The 21,242-nt window shown below is 37.4% G+C and overlaps 1 protein-coding gene across 1 annotated transcript in view; it reads right to left on the reverse strand.

Annotated features, from left to right (window-relative positions):
• The window catches only part of ARHGAP29 (Rho GTPase activating protein 29), a 48,456-nt gene that overhangs the window by 20,802 nt on the left and 6,412 nt on the right, over window positions 1-21,242 (reverse strand). Inside the window, exon 2 of the mRNA XM_010006634.1 lies at window positions 5,411-5,554. Within this exon, the coding sequence (XP_010004936.1) occupies window positions 5,411-5,554 (144 nt within the window). The remainder of the gene's footprint in view (window positions 1-5,410; window positions 5,555-21,242) is intronic.

Genomic DNA, 21,242 nt, shown 5'->3' on the forward strand with positions numbered 1-21,242 from the left:
AAAAAGTTAAGTCCAAGCTCTTGGTAATTCAGTGGAATACAAACAGCTTTCTTTTAGCTTACTGCCGCTGGAATGCTGATGTACTTAACATCAACTTTAGACCATGCACGCTCTTTCCCCAGGACATCCTGACTGCACACAATAGCTACTGACAACAATGAACTACAGTAATCTTTCCATGTCTGGAAATGACAGCTATCTATCTATAGTTCTACAGATTTCAAAGCAAGTATACAACTTAAGAACACTTTTAACTAAGACTTCATTTGCCACATAATGAACTTCAAAAAAATATTTTATGACAGCAATACATTAAAATCCGGATTCCAGTATCTGAAATGCAAGCCAAGCTTGCATTAAAGTGGATCTGTGTTTCCAAAGCTAACAAAGCTGTCTTCAAACTGTGGTGCATTTGATAACCACATCAGAACGCTGCAAGACAGTGCAAAGTTCTAACTCTAGGGTCATGCCATCAAAAGCTTTCTGAATCAAGCACAGAACAGGCTGGGGAACCAGCAACAAGCATGGAAGTTTTGGTAGCCAGAATCCCAGAAGCTGAAGTAGTGCCTGAGGACATCAAGACTGTAGTGCAACCAGGGCATTTAAACTATGATGCTTAAACAGTTCACAGTGAACACAGCACACAAGCTTGAGTTACTCTCTTGTCCCCTTTCCATCAAATCAAGACGGCAGAAGGGATGCAGCCATGCCAGAGCCTGCAGGAGTTCACTTGCTTCCTCCTTTCCCCTCCCCACAGACACATGCAGGACTGGCAGCAGCAAACCTACCTTGCCATCAGTCCACAGAGCCTGCACAAGTCTAAATCACACCAGCTTTACTCTTTGCAAGTAAATTTGCTCATATATTAGACCAAGTAACACCACCATTTATTTCCCTAGACAAGAATACAACTTCAGTTCATACTTTACTAGCTGACTTTTAAACAGTAAGCAACTGTCTGACTTGGAACTGAATACCTTTGTGATAAATTTTCTGTCCTTAGACTCCCAACAACACTTTCAATAAACTTTCAGAACTATTTCAAAAATACCACCAAAGCAAACAAAAACTCCATCCAAGACACCACATCCAAAAACACTTCCAGCCCTAAAATGAAGACTTGCAATACCTCATGATTACCACTCATCTTTAAAAACAAGTGTAAAAAATAAATAAATAATGGAGGGAGGAACCTGAGGAGAGAGTAGTAGTGTGCAGACTGGGAAGAGGCAGAAAAGTATTCTCAAGATGGCGCAGCTGGAGAGGATCCACAGACTGTCCAGGGCCCAATGTTCTACTTTTAGTTCTCAGTGCCATATAATCTCACTAGTCTATAGTTACTACCAAGTTTGGCAGCCTACCCAACTTTAGCTGGATACCAACAAGACAAGTTTGAGGAATTGTTTCGTATTCCCTCTGTAATAATTTTGCTCTGAATTTACATCACAGATACACCAATAGAACTGAAATTACTTCACCTTGCTAGAGGTATTTAAATTTTACGCTGAACTACTAAACCCCATACCTAAAAGGGGAACTTCTACAAGATGATTTTCAGCTTTACCAGGAACCTGTGTTCATTCTAGTGATTGAGTTGCATCAAAGGGTGCAATTTAGAGCAAGAGAACACTACAAACTTGAATTCAGCATGGGATCAGGAGAACCATGTACTCTGTGGCCAACAGCTGTTTAAAGACACTAAGTGGGAAAACAAACTATGAGAATGATGGTGCACCACTTTGGGAAGTAAATTCCAGAAACAGGAGTATAAACAGGTTCCAGACAAGATCCTTCAGAAAGTCTCAGCTCCAGATCAAGTGAGGCGTCTTGAGTAAGCATGGATAAATTCTCTCCCAGCCCCATTTTCCTGCAACCTCAGTCTGAAGTGGTAAGGTGAAATTACCTATTCTGCCAAAAATAATTATCTGCAGCAAGATCAAGATAACACGCTACAGCTAGTTTTTCTTTCAATCCGTCCAGAAGGAAAAGCAGCAGACATACAATGCAGAACTGTGTGTTCATATTATTCCTCCTGAAGGGCCTGAGTAACTGAGAGTAACTGAGAGACTTTAATGAAGAGCACAAACACTCTAATTTTTGCTAGCATTAAAAACTTCCCCACTTGCATTAATTTAAAAGGGGTGGTCTGTCTGCAGTGCAACTTGTCATACTTACAAGATTACAAATCAGAATCACTCATAGTCATTAGTTCCAAAGTTAGTGTAACTGATTTCTTTAAGAGCAAAGGCAATCATTTGCCAAAATAACCATTTGCCCCTATGTGAAGTTCCAAATACAAACTAGATTTGAAATCCTGGCATTACTTAGAGGTTCAAAAAAGTTCTTCTGGAACTTAAACCAGTGATGCTTCTAGTTCTGAAGGGAAGGGAAAAAAAAACAATCAAAAAAAATGTAAATCCCATCTCGTTTCTATTTCATCCTTTCCTAAATAAACATTAGAAATTTTCCATGCCAGGTTAATCTTCCTAGTCATAAATTTGACTAAAGATACAGAGTGCTTCCATGTCTTTTTATAGTTCTTTCCTCCAATGACAAAAAACAGATGAGTCAGATGAACTTCTTTCATAACGTTGCATTAGCACAACTGAGGAAGACAGAGGAAAAAGGATACTGGTTCTGTCCTACCAGCTCCTCATATGCTGTAGCTTCCTGTTTATTCAAAAGTAACATTACTTCCAGTGAAATAACCACAGCTGAAAACCTGTGAAAGCATGTGTTACTGACAGGCCACTGTAAGCAAATGTGAGGTCTGATATGCTTACGAATCACCACAACATGCTGTATTTCTAATTCAGCTTCCTCAGTTCCAGCAGCTGTACTCTTCAGTTTGAATACAAACATAGGGCAGTGTGATCCTCACAAAAAATCCAGCTGTAAAAAATGAACAGGTGCTACAAAAAGACAAACAGCCTTCACATTTACCATAGCTATGCTGGGGGGAGGTAAGATGTTCTCATACAGCAAAGGTTTTGATGTTCTCAGAGAAGTAGGACCAAAGTACCAAGCTGAAAGAGCTGAAGCCCCGTAACTCCACATTTCGATATCCAGACACGTGACAAATACAATACATGGCTGGCAAACAGTGACAGGTGTTACTAAAGTCTTCATATGAAAGTACTTGTTTGTATCAAAGGCTAAAAATATTGAGGCAGGACTGACTGAAACCACTTTCTTCAGTGTGATCTGGAGCTCCCTTACTTTGCAATTAACTTGGGAACTCCACGAGACCAGGTCACAGGGCACTGCATCACAGGAATGACAATTCACCACAAAGTGTGTTTATATTTGCTTTAGCCAAAAAATAACGAGTTTACACCAGCCTCAGGTTCTAGGTCCAGAATAAATGCTGCTTATGAGACAGATAAATAGCTCAATGAGAAAAGAGTGAGAATGCTATGAACATCAATTGCATTCCGTACTCTTTTATTCCACCAGAAAACACTTAATTTATTCAAGCTGGAAGAACACATTTGCATCAGATCAGCACTGTGCACCATTTCATCACTGTACTTTGGATCCTGTAGCAGGAGTCTTAAAGGTAGGTTTTGCGTACCGTGAAACCATTGCCCAGGAGAAGGTTATTCACAGAATAGTACAGACCAGAGGTGTGGGGGGGAAGTAAAAACTAGAGTTCAGTTCCAGTTCAAGGACAAAAATTGTTACCGTAACAAAATCAACTCCTTCTATATGCCTTTTCCTTTGAGATGTTTCTCATCATACAATATCATATTTAAAGTAGCTCAAGTGAGCTATCACTGAACACCAACTTTTCAGATGTACCTGAAGTGCTGACTTACAACTTGACCCACTTGTACACATTTGACAGAAAAGTGGCAAACAACTGTACTGCTTTTTTTTCAAGTGGCATTCTTAGAACAATAGAGTGAAGTTACTTTCAACATTCTGTAATTATACTGTATGCACAGTACTTTCCTAGCAGTAGTTTTTCTTTCCATGTAGAAAATAATGCAATTTCCTCCATGACTGACCCCTCAAACTCAATATATTGCCAGTGAGCAAACTCTACAATGCAAGCAAAATTTTAGTAATTAGTTTATTTCAAGTGAAAGCATATTTACTGAATGAGCTAAAATCTGTTTGGGGGGCAAAAGCTAAAAACTATTTGTGAATATCTGTATTGCTAGAAATAGCTTCGTTCTGAAGTTTTTTCTGCTGACTATCAAGAGAAATTAACAAATCCTGAAGTAAGTATTCAAATAACAGCTACTCATCAAACCAGGCAGAAAGAAATGCATATAAAGAGAATGTATGAAACACCAGGATTCAGTGCTATTGAAACTGTATGACAGAACAGTGCCCACCAAGAAGAGAAAAAAATACGTATGTCATCAAATTCAAAGGGCTGCAACTACTCTGGAGGAATGGATTATATAATTCAACCAAGTGCTTAATTCTTCACTTCAGAAGCAGAAAGGTAGAAGCCTAGATCTGAAAAGCTGGTTCAGCACTAGAACGGAAAAAAGTAACCTTGGACTTACCATGAACTTTAAATCGAACACAAAAATTGACAAAAAGGCCAGCATAATTAAGGAATCAATCAACAATGTGAGACAAGGGAACAAGGGGGAAAAGCCCTAGAACAAGGAGAAAAACTTATTTGCATCTCTGAAGGAAGATTTTCCACATGATTTAACACAGGCAAGAGGTGGAGATTTAACCCTACTCAAGGTGTTCTCCATGCCACATGGAAGAAATTGTACTGATTCCACAGTAATATACTGGACATATTCCAGAGTAGGAAGAGCTGAAGTCAAAGCCTACACAGACAAAAACCAGCCATGGTTTATGGGGCTTAAGCAGCTGTGTTCTTCACCATTTGTATTTGACACACAGAGAACTGCAGCAACAAAAGGCCAGCAACAGAAAGTATTAACATGTGTCTACAAGGGTTTTTTTGTTGCTGTTGACACTTATCACCTTATGATCTGTTTCTGAAATTTATAAATGAATAATTGCTCATTCAGATATTTCTTTCGCTGGATATAAATACAACACTGTAGTGAGCTGACATTCATACAAATTCACTAAATTAAAAGTTTTTTGGCAAATCTCTTAGTGGATAAATGTGAGGTTTATTATTTTGTGATATTATTCTGCTATACGCTGGCAAATAAAAGCTCAAGATCAAAGGCTTGTGCTTTTGGTATTCAATGGGGGTTTGCACCTAGCTTCAGAATCTTACTACAGCAACAGGAGAACAAGCTATTTAAGATTACTTTTCACTTAGAATATTTTTAAACATGGTAAGTTATTACTATTAAAAAACCCCTGTTTCTTCTGTATACATAGAATCTCTTACTCCAAGCCAGAGCAAATCAGATTAATAATTACAATTTTCCAAGAATAAGAAAGGTAGTAAACTCCTTACCTTTTACTTTTGCAATAACTGTTCCTGCAGCACTTAGAATATCAACTGAGTTCAGAGTCTGATGTTTATTTATCACTGCTTTTAAAACACGCAACAACTCTCCCAGGCGTTCATGTACTACCTGATGCAGACCATCTTGATTTTCTACAAAAAGTAAAGGAGAAACTACATTAGAACAGTCAATTAACTCCCAATCACATTACAAACCACTTTGGTGGTATTTAGTTGCACTGAAGGCCATACGGACACTGAGTCTGCTCAGAACAAAGAAATTATTTTTTAAAGAGTTATACTAGCATTTGCAAACACTTTACTTCTAATGTATGTTGCTTACATATAAATTCATTTATCCCAAAAAGTCAAACAACTACATATATATTTTAAATGGACGACTCTATACCAGTACCCTAAGATTTCTGAACTAAACCATCTTCTTCTTTCTCATGTAATTTCATCAACCACCATTCTTAAAATTACAAGTATTCAAAAAAGAGTGTCAACAAAACCAGATTTGGATTGCTCACTAGGTATTTCTTCACCTAATACAAATTCAACACAAATTCTGTATATTCAAAGAATTAAACAAAGTGGGGGTTGTTTTTGGCAAATACTGACTAGCTTTCAACTGAAGTGGCAGCCAAATCTTAAGTACCTTTAGTATACCTAGTACCTAGGTACCTAGATCTAGTACCTAGATCTACTAAGTGCTGTCTTCAAGCATGTCAGTCCTGATAAAGAAGTGGAACACCTAAATTATATTGTAGAATTAGGTCTAATCTATAAAAATACTCAAACAAGGGGCAATGTGTTGTTTTTTTGTGTTTTTTTTTTTTTACAGCATATGCCTCTCACTATACACCCTTAAATCCATCCCCCACCTTGTTTTCTAAAAAAACCACAAGCTCTTCCGTTCTGTTACAGAAGAGATACTGGTGCACAGAATTGCAGTTCCACATGCACTAGAGTGCTGCGTTGCAAGTTGCAGTAAAATGCTTTCAAATTCAGGAAAGTCTAGCTTACGAAAAAGAAAAGAGGATCTAATACAAGCTGACTCACTTCCCCACCAAGCAAAAAGGAATGGCAATTCTGTGTTGTCTGTGGCCATGATAACAAACAGGTCAATACAGACAATAACAGCACAGAGAAAAATGATGCAGTGTTACTCAGACAACAGTTTCAAGTCTGAGCCATTTTGTTCTGGCTACAGGATATTATATTTAGGCTAAAGGTACTTACATTTCTCTAATTTTTCTGAGGAATCAAAGTACAACATGACATCAGTACAGTACATCACTACTGTCAGGTGGGTAGACAACAGGAGGAATACATAAGAATTACATACAATTGTAGCAAGTGCAAAAGCAAGTCCTTTAAGGACCACTGTGCTTCAGGAGATTTCTTTCAACTCAAACTAGCTTATACATGGTCAAAGGAAAAACCTTTACTCAGGAAGCAGACTAAGGCAAAAAGTTTATCTACCATTCACCGGCACTTTGTGTGTTTTTTCCGGCTGGAGGGGAGTAGGAAGCTATGTATCGTTAACAGGACACACAGAAGTCTAGGAAAATCCATCTTACAACCAGTAAGTTAAGTAAGCTCTATGTAACTTATTAAAGAAACCTAGTTGCAGCTTTATCTTCATTTACATGTATACATCGTTGTTTTTAACTGAGGACTCAAACACAGCAAAGGAAAAAAATGTCGAGACTGGTACTAAAATGTGGCCATGATCCATTACATACATATTAGTAGCAGAGGTAGTTTATGACAAACACACATTAATCTAAAGCTATACTATAGTTGAGAGTTTGAAATTTAATGGGAAAGCAATATAAGCTTGAAGCAGTTCCCATGCAAGCAACAAGTGCTCAAGCTGGGACCTTGGATAAGAGATGATTTGTAAGGAAAATTTAAAAATTCTAGAATATCATGAAAGGTATGAAAATAGTGCATAGAATCAATGACTTAATAGTGTCTGTTAAATATAACACACCTCAGATGATTAAACAGAGCAAGCAGAAGCCAGATTTCAAAAATCAAAGGGTGATTTCTTTGTGTAAGAGACCTGTGGAATTTCTTGGCAAAACAGCATTGGCACAAGAAGTTTACCTGGAAACAAGGACAGGCTGGACAAGCTCTTATCCGTTTCACTGGTTACTCATGGGTTACTGATGAGACAGTAAATGCCTTTACCAGGTCAGGCCATGTGTCCAACTAGCCTGTGCCTTACACAGCAATGGGCAATGATGCTTAAGAGACTAGACTGGCCACTTTCCACAGTCCAGTCTCCCAGCACCCACAACTGCTTCAACCACAGTTCCTATGCACTTCAGTCACTGCTTATAGACATGCTGTCTTTGAATTTATTTAATTCCTCTTGAACCTGCCCCCACAACTTCTTTTCCCTCCACTACTATTCCACTCTTTAGTCTACTGAACTACTAAGCATTGTAGTAAAACAATGTAACCTGCAACAGCTCAAGAACTCTCCTAAGCAGAAGGAGTTCAGAGGATGGTAGAAGTACCACATGTCCAACTTACCTTTTTCACTTTTCTCTAGCTATTAACTTTTGGCAGCCATCAAGGCTCAAACACTGAGTGAGACGCAGCTTTAGTCTGAGCCAGCATGGCCACTGCCACCTTCTAATACTTGGAGAAATTCTGTAACTATGATAGTTTAATGGTCCCTTCAGGCTTCAATCCATTAAAGCCTCAACTTCACTCCCATCAGTGCAAGAATACTGTTGGGAGTACTGGGTAGCTCCAATCAAAGTGAATGGAGAAAAGGAAAGACAGCAGAGCTGTAGGGATGCCCACAAACCCAAAGTGAAACAAACACAAAAAATTTACCTGAAAGTTATAGTAACGTTTTGTTGTTTGGTTTTTTTCCTTCCAGGAAACAGAATATTAGATAGCTTAAAGGTAACTCCAATTAGTTCATTAAGAAACATGTCCAGTGTGTAGGCTGAAGTTTTGAAATCCTTAAGGAGCAGGTCATCTTCAGAGGCATCACCTTGTCTCTTCCTACAAACCTCCGGAGGCAGATAAATATTCCATAATGCTTCATTGGGACTAATGCTTTATATTGGTAGAACTAGGACAGATAGGTTTCAGTGAAGGTATCTGAAGGCTCAAGGCCACAAACCTTCCCCACCAGCTGTCCCTGTCTAACCAGAATACATGCAGTCCTCACATGAAGGGCATGAATATTGTGGACAACTGATTAGCGATGGTCTGCACAAGTGCATGGTTTGACCAGAAGCACCTCTTGCCTGGCCAAGATGAAGGTGTCCCTGACTTCAGATGCAGAAATGTCCACTCGTAGCAGGAGAGAAAAGAGTTCCTAATCATGGGATCGGGAATACCAATGTACATACCCCATAAACATGCCTTTTTAGGAAACATGGTGAGCAGATTTTTGGACAACTAACAAGAAGGGAAGGGGAGGCAAGGAAGGAAAGCAGTCAAACCAATCTACAGATTATGGCCAGCCAGAAAGTCTTCAGTAAGGAGTGTATCACAGGCATGCAACGAACTCCATTAATTTTTTTGTGGAGTTCAGTGTGACCCACAACTACAGGGTTGTCATTACAGAATAAAGCAACCCCTTAAGGTTCCCTACAGGTTGGGTTGAGGAGGAAAAAAAAAAAAATCATGGAAAAGACTAAGTAAGAGCATATCTGCTCCCCAAATCCAGTTTTTTAGTTTTAAGATTTGCTATCTCATCAGACCAACAGAGTTGGAGTGAAAAAACAAAATAAGTGAGAAGAAAAAAAACCCTTAAGGGACAGGAGCCTCTTTAAGTCTGAAATAGAAGCAGTAGTCTTCAAGGAGAAATGCAAGTCGAAAACCACTGCTGAGTTGAATTATATGTTTATCATAGCATCCAGGAGAACATTATCACTAAAATAATGCATTCAAGCAGCAGATTAGTTATTTGTACTCTCAAAAGCAAAGGTCTGGCTACACCCAACCAAGATTTCTTTGGATTTAATTACAGAATTATTTGTTTACAAAATATCTGAAACATTGTTTCTGTGCATCCAGAAGACAAAAGGTCTGTGACACAACTGGTGCTTTAAGAGGGGTAGGGGCAGAAGCCATCAGGAATCACAACTACACTGCATTCTGTAACTGACACTCAGATACTAAAACAGAGATTTCCTGTTCTGGACAGATATATAAACCTCTGGTAGTAAAACAATCCAAATATGCCAGATTAATAGAAACAGTTTTAATACTAAGGAGCCCAAAAATGTTTCAGAAACCAAAACAACAGTAGAACAGATACTGTTTACTGTGGAAAACATGCATGAGGAAATGTGCCTTCAACAAGTTCCTGCAGCAATTAAATTTGACTTAAACAGTCATAAAAACTAATATTTACTTTCAGTTTTTCTTCTGTTCCTTGTCTTACTGTACAAATTCATTTATCTACATGAAGTCAAGCAGGAAATTCCTCCACCAATGGATGCTATATTTGTTTTAAAATCTCTCTGAAACTTAGTAACACAAATTGCAATACTGTAGAAGACTAGTTAGTACCTGGAACCAGACTACTGTGACTGTCAGTGATCCTGTAGTACAGAGGACCTCCTTGAGCACCTGAATACAGATGTTTGCTTAGGTGACTAAAGTCTCCTGGAATGTCCTGGTAAAATCAGTAAGCTTTCTACCCCCAAAACTAAAAACAAACAAACAAACAACAAAGCAAACCAAAACAGGGCTCTTAAAACTGGAAAAACAAAAGAACAAACCACCAAATCAAAAAACTGGCCTGGAGAGAGCTTAGCCTATCCTAGAAATCTTTTATTAGGGTTTAAACTGTCATTTGTGCTATCTGAAAACAAGCCCTTCCAAAACATGAAGACAACCACACAAAAGCATACTCTTTAGGAGAAGTGGAGAAAAAAGAATAGGGTAAAAAAGTGTGTATTCAAAGCCGACAAATCTAAAGCACAAGAATGATACAACAAAGCAGCTGGGGAGCCTGTCAGTGTTAGCCAAGCCATCTCAGTAGCACACTGTTTTCATTAGCATCCCACTCCTCGATGGTTTAAGTCATCACGTTTTAAAACCACGCATCTGTCTTTAATGTAAAGCCAGCATAAACTACCTATTTTCTACTTTCAGGTATTTCTCAACAGGAAGCCTTTCTTTAGTAAGTATTAGCAAGCAATAATGCCTTTACAGCTATGGATTCTATTAATTTAAAACAAAATGTGCTCATTAAGCTTGCCAGTGCCAGTCACCCTCCCTGCCAAGTCAGGGCTGGTCATAATACATGCAGTCAGAAAAGGCACTGCTGTGTCAGTTGGCTGGTATTCTTTTGTCTGACCTGATTTATTGTTGGCCCAAACATTTCAGAAGCTGTTTGTTTCAACAACTGTTTGTCAGGGCAAATTTAAATACAGACTAGTGTACAGTTTTTCTTCTCCATGACCATTGCATATACTACATTGCTATTCAGACCAGTACAGAAGATGCATGAGTGATTCTGCTTACCACTTGTCCACCTAGAACATTACCAGTTTTTAACAGTGGCAGACTCTCCCTCTGCTACTCAATTTCTAACAGTCAGAAAAGAAGGGGAATCACTAATACAACTATTGTTTTGCCATAGCTAAAAGTTTGTTAAGAACTGGTTGGTCACAATGATGAAAATGAAATATAGGGTATTAATCTAGATAAACCAACCAAAAAAGTAGCACATCTGTGAAAAATTCCTGAAGTCTAATTACATGAGCCTTTCCAAGTAAATATTCTAGTTCAGACCATCTAATAAGGTCTTGCTTTCCATAAGAAGCTATTTCAAGTAGAAAGTTATGATTATTTACTTCATGAATTCAAAAGCTTGTGAGAATGCTATAGACAGGGAAAGATACTATCAGTGTGGAAGAGCCTGCCATGCATACTCTCTACAGCCACAAGTTTATATACAGAGACCAGTCTTCTACTATTTGAGGTGGGGGGAACACATATAAACTCATCTCGCTTGTGAAAATCTTACTATAAAAACAAGGTAACTTGTATGATTGCACAGCTTCTCCATCTGCTTTCAAGAACATAATTAAATGCCATGACTTTGTTAAGTGTCTACCATGAACTAACTCACTCTCTGGATGTTACTGCTAGATTAAGATGATGAATAAATGCAACTGGATGAGAACACTTAAATGCCAGTTGTGTACAAAGCCACTGGACTATAGCCAGGGGCAAAAACTAATCATCATCCTTGCTACGTCTAGTCCCCATTTTAAGGACTTCCTTTTGTAAATTGTTGCTTTCCTGGGATCAGCTGAAGAGTGTGTACTTCAGCTCCCCTTTTACTTTCACTGAAATACAGGAGTCTTAATTCTGGTTTCAAGTACCACTTCACATGTTCTGCATAAATCCCAGTCTCCTTCAGGAGAAAGGGAGAAACTAGACAGAATAGCCTTGCAGAATGGTGGCAAGAAGCAGCACATAAACTGGGAAGCAATTTCCCCAACATTTGAATGGCTGGATCCAGAACTTGTTATTAAAGTTTCAACAGCCAGCATCTCATCACTTTCCATCTTGGAACGATTCAGAAGAAATAAGTTTGAGTAACAATATTTCAATTTGCAAGACCAACATCTTGGCTAAAAGACTGTCAACTCTTATTTACTAATAACCTCATTTTAAGCATAAGGTAAATTACATCCTGTTTCCATTATGTTACACTGGAGGATAACACAGTATCAGTAGTTACGCCGCCTATGTTGGAGGGTGGGGGAGCAGGCAAAAGTCAGACTTGCAACAAAGCTAATCCAAAGTAAAACAGCTTCAAACTGAAATCACACTTCACACCTTCATCAGCATCTGTATTGCATACTAGGAAAATATCAGCACTCAGTTCTGAACCTGGTCCAGACTACGAGACTTCCCAATGAGCTTAACAGAATAGGTGAAAAAAATCATACAGTAATGATCTATGCGGAAATCTGGAAACAATAATTTCTATATCTGCAATTCAGGAACCAGTCCCAGATTAACCTATAATTTTATTTTTTATCTCCTCCTCCTATTAGTCCTGATATAATATGATTAACAGCCTGCCCTATTTGTCTGATTTGACAGAGGTCACTACCACTCTCAAAACACAACAAGAACTCACAAAACACACAGTGAAAGTGCTTTTCACACTTTGTTTTGACCATAAATAAAGCTGACCTATGTCACTGCTGTCTAGTCTCTAGGAAACTTTTGTAAGGCAATAACTATATGGGCTAGATGTGATTTTCATCAATAGTTCATATATAAGATGAATAATATTTTTGTCCCTTTTGGTTGTGGTGTAGATATCTTATTTGTTGGTGGACACTGTTCAGGAGTGATAAGAAAACAACAGTCTTAGCTATCAGATTTCCTCCTTTACTTGGCTCTGTAAACACCCTGCTAATGTGGAGAATGAAACATTTTAATTAAACAGAATGAAATATTTTAATTAACTGAAAAACAAAACCTCAAAAAATTTCTAGAATAATTTATCCTTGTAAAATCTCTAAGAAGGCTGGAAGCTGCCAAAGATACTAGTGAAGTCGTTACATTTCAACCCCATGTAACGATGCATAATTAGAAGCTTCCTACCCATCCCTATGTCAGGAAACATCACACTTGAAGCTTTCAAATTAGAAAGCTAGCCAGACTTAGCTCTTTTTGTTAATCAGTATCATGGCAACCCTTGTTGTCATGGCATCATTAAAAGACACTACACCAAATTCATACAGTCTTTGGCAACATGTGCTCCAGAATCCACTGCAACCAATGTTTTAATCACATCATATTGCAGCAAAACTGAAAATGTATGGAAAATAAACAGTTAAGCAACTATTTCAATGAAGAAAATATGAGGAACGAGGAAAAGAAAGGAATAAAAATAGTAAACTAACACCCACGTTTGACATAAAAGCTATAAAGTTTGGGGAGGTTTTTGAGAAGAATACTACATCTATCCAATTCCATGAGAATGCATGGCAATTTCCTGGAAATAGCTTCTTGAATACAGTATATTGAAAGTAGCAATGTTTGATTTCACTTATTATACACAAGTAACATTTTTATGATACCAGGAAGGATTTGACATTTGGCAAGTCAGTTGCCTATTTACTGTTAAACTATTAAATTTGATCTTAAAATTAGCTAGTATAAATTTAGGTTAAAATTAAGAAACACTCTGTATTTACATTTTTTAAATATTTTAAGGGTAGAAGTTCTCTCTTGACTTTTTGAAATAAACAAGGTGAAACTGCTTTTGGATAAAACACAAAACAGCCTTCCAGGTAAGATTTCTAGCATGAGCTTTTGTTGTGTACCACAAAAACACAACCAGCCCACTTCAGATTTGTCATTTGTTATCAGGGATTGGCGAAAATACATCAGTCTATCCATTTAAATTCAACCATTAATCAAGCTTAACAGCCTCTGTGATGTCATTTGAAGCTGTGGTGATTTTGGTTTGTTTTTAAACTGGGCTAGCATTCCTACCTCATTTTAACTATGATCCAATTCTGTACTTCTAAATAGTGTAAGCATATGTAGGAAGTCCTTCTTGCCCGTGTATAAACAGATTCATTTTCAGAAATTAAATGAAAGTGGCAAAAATCAAGATGTCAGCAATATTTTCAAAAAGTCAAGAAAATAAATGGTGTAAACACAAAATACATCAGAAGAACATAAAAACCTTAGACTTCTGCCTACACTGAAAGCATTAAAATATTTTCATTATGTTGATTTGCCAACTGACACCAAATGAATAGTTGTTACTTCACACTCATTTCATATTTAAATTCATAGATGAACTCCCCACTTATGTATGTAGGGAAGCCTTTCAGAAAAAAAACCCCTACCACAATGCAGCTTTTCATTAATCTATTTCAAAATGCTGTACACCACATTCCTTCAACTTTTGTATTCTACTAGCTTTGAGATTCCAAGTCAACTAACCTAGATGTGTTCAGCCATGCAGTTTAATCTTTAGAATACATTAATCTTTCATTAACCGAAAATTTAAAGAGCACAAACCAGTAATGAAAATTGCTGGAGCTTCATTATTTACCTGTTTCTGACAAATGAGAATCAACACACTGTGACTATTTCATATACTGTTTGGGTAATTTCTTTGAGTCTGCCAGGAGCTTAAGAATAAAACTAGGTGAGGATAATGCTTCAGCACTTTCAGAACACATTTTAAATTAGACTTGTAAATTGTCAAAGGGACATAAGACTACATTTTTTATGATTAGTACATTTGCAATAAGCCTGCTCACTCACATTTCACCAAAAAGTCATATCCATGAGGATTAGGGACTATACTTTCAGAAGAATACTACTTATTTCTTATTTAAGGATATTTCAGTAAAACTTAGCAGAGTAGTCCCTGGACTGAACACTTGCCAATCAAAGACACTGTTACAATAAAATAAGAAAGCTTCTCTGCTTTAAGCAACTTATATAAGATGACATATTTGTTCAAGTCCTAGAAACATATGAAGGAATACTCACTCAACTGTCCCAGCACAAATTTCTACAAAAAGAACAAGTCAGAAAAAGAAAGACTATACCTAGAAAGTTGATCTTACCCTATCAAACTGGCACACAGAAGAGGCAGTAGGAAAGCTGTTTTATTCATTCAAAAGAAAATAAATTTAACCTTTGCTAACCCACACTGAGAAATAATAAAAAAACCCTTAACCTTTAACTCACTTTACCTTTAGTCTAAAATACTATTTGTTCTACATGGCTGCTCCATCCACTTTTAGCCTAAGTCAGTGATTGAGTGAGGAAGCAATTTTACTGCTGCCTGCCCACCTAACTCTCAAAAGACCACACAAAGCCCGGATTATGAGATTATATGGTGTTAAACAAGAGGTGCATTACTTTGTGCATTTTTTTAAAGGATCTTTTAAACACAATTAGAGATGGCTATAGGATATGATAATATTCCGTTTCTGTTTTGTTAAGAAGGAAAAGCTTATGTAAAATCAACTTATTTAAGTGGGATTCAAATCACTAAAACTGCAGCCAGTACCATTAGTTGTCTAGAAAAATGGTGAACAAAAGGGATTAATGATTTAAAGTGCCAGCATTGAGATCATTCTGAAATAACCACCCAAGAGCATAAAGCTTGACTATACAACTTCTACAGGTGACAACAGTCATGAGATATTTGAATGCTCAAGTGGAAATACTTTCAAAATCTTCCCACATCCTAGATTCAGGGACAGTCAATCCCTTCTGCAATATAATGTTCTGGCATCAGATATTTCACATCAAAACATCTTTGACAGTTTCTTATTAATAGAAAACAGTACAACATTGTCATTATAGCAGTAACTGATGTCACACTGGCTCTTGCATGCACCCAAAGACACCAGCAACCCACTGCACAGCTCACTGTACATTTTTGATTGAGGAGTATTTCTTTACAAATACCTTGCAATAGAAAAGTGAAAAATACAAACCACAGAACTTGTTTGCTTTATGGTTCTGTATTTACACATCTGTTTCCTCCTAGTATGACTGAAGTTGTCATTCCAGCTAGTCAATGCTAAATTTAAGTTACAGAATCTGAAAATTTTAGAAGAAACAAACAGAACTTGGTGAAGTATATATTTAAATAGCAGTCCTATGCATTTAATTTTTCATCCAACGGCACACAGCATTTGGCTGCTGTATAACATGCCTCTCTCATTATAAAGAATCCAATTTATTCGTACATTCTAGACCTATTGCTTTCTTTCCAAATTAAGTTCTCAGCCACCTTCTCTAAAAACTACTAGCTAGCCATCAGCTGAAGCCAGCTACAGCTAGTAGTTCTCCATTCCTTGCTGAATGTATTTGCTTATTCTTAACACAAAGGCTTAAACATAAATACCAGAGCATTTGATTTGACCACTCTGCAATCTTAATCCTACTGCTAGTTTCCCCTTCTTCACCACTGGCATAAACTATTTATCATGGGTAATTTCTCAAGGCCCTTCACAAACTGTCTTCAGTCAACTATCACAATTCACAAGTTATGTATACTACTAAGCTTTCAGATAAATAATTCGCACATTACCAAATGAAGCAGAAAATATATAGAACTACCTCTCCAAAGAGCTGTCTCCTTCCACTGCTCTCCTGCTGGCAGAGGTTAACCTACTTGTGTGCTGAGACCACAGCTCATGCAATGAACCAGTACTGTTCTGTTTTTCTGTACCTCCACTTTAGTGATTGCATTAAACATAATTATTCTTCTTGTCAGCACTGAAGTACTTCTGGACAGACTTTGAGTTGTGGTGCCATAAAGAACAAAGTACCCTATATATAATCAATGAATGAAACAAAAAACATCCTACCACAACAGGGAAAAACAAACAAAAAACCCAGACAAAAATGCAAAATTACTTGAGCATCATACTACAGAATACTTTCATATCACTATCAACACTAAAACAGCAATAGGAATTGGCTAACATTGAGCAGTCTTGAAGCTAATGCATCGAGATATTTCAGCAACATCTGATCTTACAAACAGAGCTAAGAATGTGCTGCAGTCCAAAAGCAGAACATTAACTGAGATCTTAAATCTGCTCACAACACAAAGCCTAAAACAAATCACACCTGCATGGACTGAAAAAATCCAATACAAGCTCAAAGAGGACCCTTTAGAAATCATATACTACGAAATCAAAATTTATCCCAAAATCCTACAGATTTCAAAACCTCTTGTTAAAAAGGCACAGGGTAAGAGGACACGCTTGTGCTTTAACTCCACCATACTTTCTGCAAGTTTTTGATCTACAAGCCTGTAATTCATTTTACTCAAAGACAACACTATTTTCAATTCATCTTAGCTGAAACTTCCTCATCAGGCCTTCCACATCCTGGAAACCTCTAAAACTTGAAAAGGGCTAAGACAGTGAAAAATTTAGAAGAAACTGCACCATATGAGCCTTTGTTTTCTTTTAACATTCACAGTATGCATAGCCACATAATACCATGGGTCATTCTGTCTCATAACTAAGTAGTACTAACAACTTTTTGAAGTAATGAACTGCTAAAACACCCACCTATGGGCCCTGAACCCAAGGTTAACACAGCTCAGAGTATCAATACATTTGAAGAAGGGAACACACTATATTACTACAATAGCTCTTTGGAACTGCTTATGTCATCAGAATTTGAACTTTCAGCTTTCTTATTTCCCCCATACATTCTCCAGTACCCATTTACCAAAAAGAAAAAAAAAAAGTTAGAAGTCCATATGTTATTTCACATATAAACATGTCAGGAGGTGAAAGACCTAAGTCCCAGTAATAATAGGGTTTTCATTCCCACTTTAGATTTAATGTATAACAGGACTTGCTCAAATATCTGAAGCAATTTAATCATGACACATTACACAACTCTGAAGAGGTAAGTTTGATAAACCAACTTTTGTCTTAAGTTGACAGTATGTCCAAAATAATGATAACCAAAGTTGGCAAACAAGAATTCCTACATAGTTTTAAAAACTAGCCCAAGAAAGTACCTTCAATCAGTAAGCAAGGAAAACATGGTAAAAAGAAAAAGTCATTTGTTCAGCTAAATCACAGACTTAAAAAAAAATATCTGAAAGTCTGATGTTTTTCAAGTACACTGTTCTGTAACTAATGTCATTAAGATTAAGGTTTAACCCAAACGTAATTATTTTCTACAGGCTTACGTGAGTCATCTCAGTCTCTCACAAAACAGGGCATTTTAGGGAGATGAAGGAATGAGCCCTCATAAAATTCCTACTTTCCTTAAAAAAAAAATAAATCCCTATTTACCTATCAATAAGGTAAATAGGCTCTGTATTGAATCTCCTACCCTGCCATGCAGTTCTAACTCCCATCCAATAATGAGACATGAGATCTAACATAACTAAACCACTGCAAGTGACAGATCAGATCAACATTTGCCTGGAATTAAGAAACAAGTCAGCTTTAGTTCTGTGACCTAACTACATAAATAGGAGGAACAAATACTCACAGTGAAACTAGTGAAAAAGGAATTATTTAGCCCATGAGGTCTTCATTAAGTCAAGATCATTAAAACAAGAGTCACAACTCATAACTCTGTGCTCTCAGGCATACAAAAATTACTTGTATTGATGTTCATGTTCTATGTTGCAACTTTGATAAATTAATACATTCGAGAAATGAGAAAATGGAGTAATTGTGTGGATACAGTATAATACATTTTGCCAAGAGTAGGAAACTAATTTAAAGCAAGAGGTTTTTGTACTGTTTTTAAACACAAAAGCCCTTACATGTACACAGGAATTGCTGTTAAGAACATAAGAGTTCACACTAGATATGGATCAAATCTTGTTTCTCAGGTGCTGGGAATTCTATAAGTGATACAAGCTTTCATGCCCGTATGTTCCCCTGCTTCTTAAGCTGCAAACTATACTAGATTAATTTTTGTTGTTGAAAGGCCCAACTTTACATTTAGATTCAAAAAAGAAAAGCTGACTGCTCATTGTTTTCCTCACCTTTCATCTTGCTAATCTTGTAATTTCAGTTTCATTACTCTAGCTACTGTGAGGGAAAGGGAAGGCAATTCTAACTAACAAACTAGGTAAGGCTCTTTAAGCATTTTGAGATTCTTTTCTAAGAAATGTGAAAAGAAGGAAGAACTGAGATTTACCTTATATTGCATGTTTTGCGCTTCAAAAGCAACATGAAAATGGAAAATGCCTGTGCCCTCTTATACATAGTTTGCAGGTTTCCTAAAGACAGATATGCTAATTATTTAAGTGAATAGAAATATCCAGACTGCACATAAGAGTTGATTTTACATTTTAAACATTCACAGGCCTTCAAGACACACACACCCCTCTTGACTGCTGATCTTAGACACTATAGCAACAAGTGAACATTTGTTCTGAAGGAATGCAGAGTATGCAACTGGGGGAGGGGTAGTACTATCAGCCACAAACTTATCTGCTGGTCCACTAAGTTATTATTTAACTTCAATCTTCCCTGAAACTGAAGAAACAGCATTTACTATCCAACATTAGCAACCTACATTTAACAGGCAGCTTACACTTTGACTATGAAGAACACAGCTTTCCTTGAACTGAACTTCAAGAGGAGGTTGGGCTTTTTCCTCTGCTTGTTCAGAGTACTGGAAACAGCAGAATTGTTCCACGACTGCAGCTTAATTAAGCAGTGCTCTAATATTGCAAACCTGCAAAGAAAATGCCCAGCTCCTGTGGCTCTGTTCACAGAATCTCAAAGTCCAAGACTCCCTAACAAAATCCTGCAAGATGGCAGACTCATAGAAAAACAGGGCAAAACAGGTTGTGGAATGATATGGAGTGAAATACAAAGAAAGCCGGAAAGTTCTCTCTCTCAGCTGAAGAGTAATATTCCCAGGGAAAACCATGGTCCGTAGCTATGGGTGTCTCCCACATACTTTGACTGAAAACTACTTTTTATTGAATTTGTGTGGGCTTGCCTTCATTCCATTTTCACTAGTTCTTTCACTAAGTTCTCTGCAAAACTCCTCAGGTTTGATTAATCTGGCACTGGACAGGAACAGGACTCAGAGCCAGGGATCTTGGTGTCCTCTGCTCTGCTCGTGAGAAGAAAGGACAGTGTGAAAGGGAAGCATGGGAAAATGACCAGGAGGTCTACGGCTTGCTGAGGTCCTAACGCTTGACAAACAGAAGCTGTTTACATGCCTACCTTTTTATTTTTTTCTTCACAGTTTTGCCATAAACAGGATCAGAACCTATTAAAAAAGAATAACTACTATTTGCTTGTTAAAAAAAATAATTAGGTATATATTTACTTTGTTCTTATCCTTGTTTACATCTTTTACATCTTTTACCTTGAAAGACTATTTCACATCTGTCAGAGCAGTTTCAATTTCAGATTGACAGAACTAATATTTAGAAGTGACTCTTACTTGGAGATATATGAAAGGATGTACTAAGAAGTTTCCAGGTCAGAAAGACTGGAAACACATATGTCTTTGCATATAAGAAGCAGGTTTTAGGAAGGCAAGTTTAAAAGATGACTGTCCACTTCAAATATGCCAAAAGCTTACAGCTCAGAAGGCTGATTAATTTGCTGTCTACAAAGGGCATTTTCTGCTTGCTGTTCTCTCCACCCCTCACTCTTCCACCTTTTAAATACCCCCATCAAACTTAACCTTGAATAGAGGGAACAAGAGTTGGTACAGGCTGCAGCAGCGTGTGCTGTAATGCCAGGATGAAGTGACACACTAACTCTGCCTAGACCCTCACAGTCTCTTTAAACCTCTGGCCACTCATTCCTTTGCCTCTCCCTTTTTTGCTGGTACTTAGTACGACCTTATAATCAGTTAACAAAACTGATCTGGCTGAAAACTAGTTCCTTTCTTCCTAGGACTAGTTTTCAGAAAGATCTGCCCCCAGAATTGGCTTGCTATGCCAAAGATCTATTGCAAGTCTTTGAGCTCACACTCAAGTTCATCCTCTAGCCTGCTGTGGAAATACACTATTAGCATCATTTAAACCAGAATCCCAAATGTAACAAGAATTATAAAACAAAAAAAAAACAGTTTTAGAAGTATCTTTTAAATTTACAGTTACAGAACTGTCCCGTCAGTTCAGCTGTTGGTGAGGAAAAAAAAATAAATATCTGATTTCTGCAGGAGCACCTTCAGAAGTTATTCCTTCCAGCTGCCTGCCATGATCTGATTCACTCCTGGCTTCTCTGCTACTGTGTTTCACAAGGTCACTTCTGCCAACCCTGCTATGGGAACATCATCATACAAAGCAGCAAACACAAATGGTCAGAATTCGCCTCTT

The sequence above is a fragment of the Chaetura pelagica genome, unplaced genomic scaffold (genome assembly GCF_000747805.2).
Source record: "Chaetura pelagica isolate M959 unplaced genomic scaffold, ChaPel_1.0 scaffold69, whole genome shotgun sequence".
Classification (NCBI taxonomy): Eukaryota; Metazoa; Chordata; class Aves; order Apodiformes; family Apodidae; genus Chaetura; species Chaetura pelagica.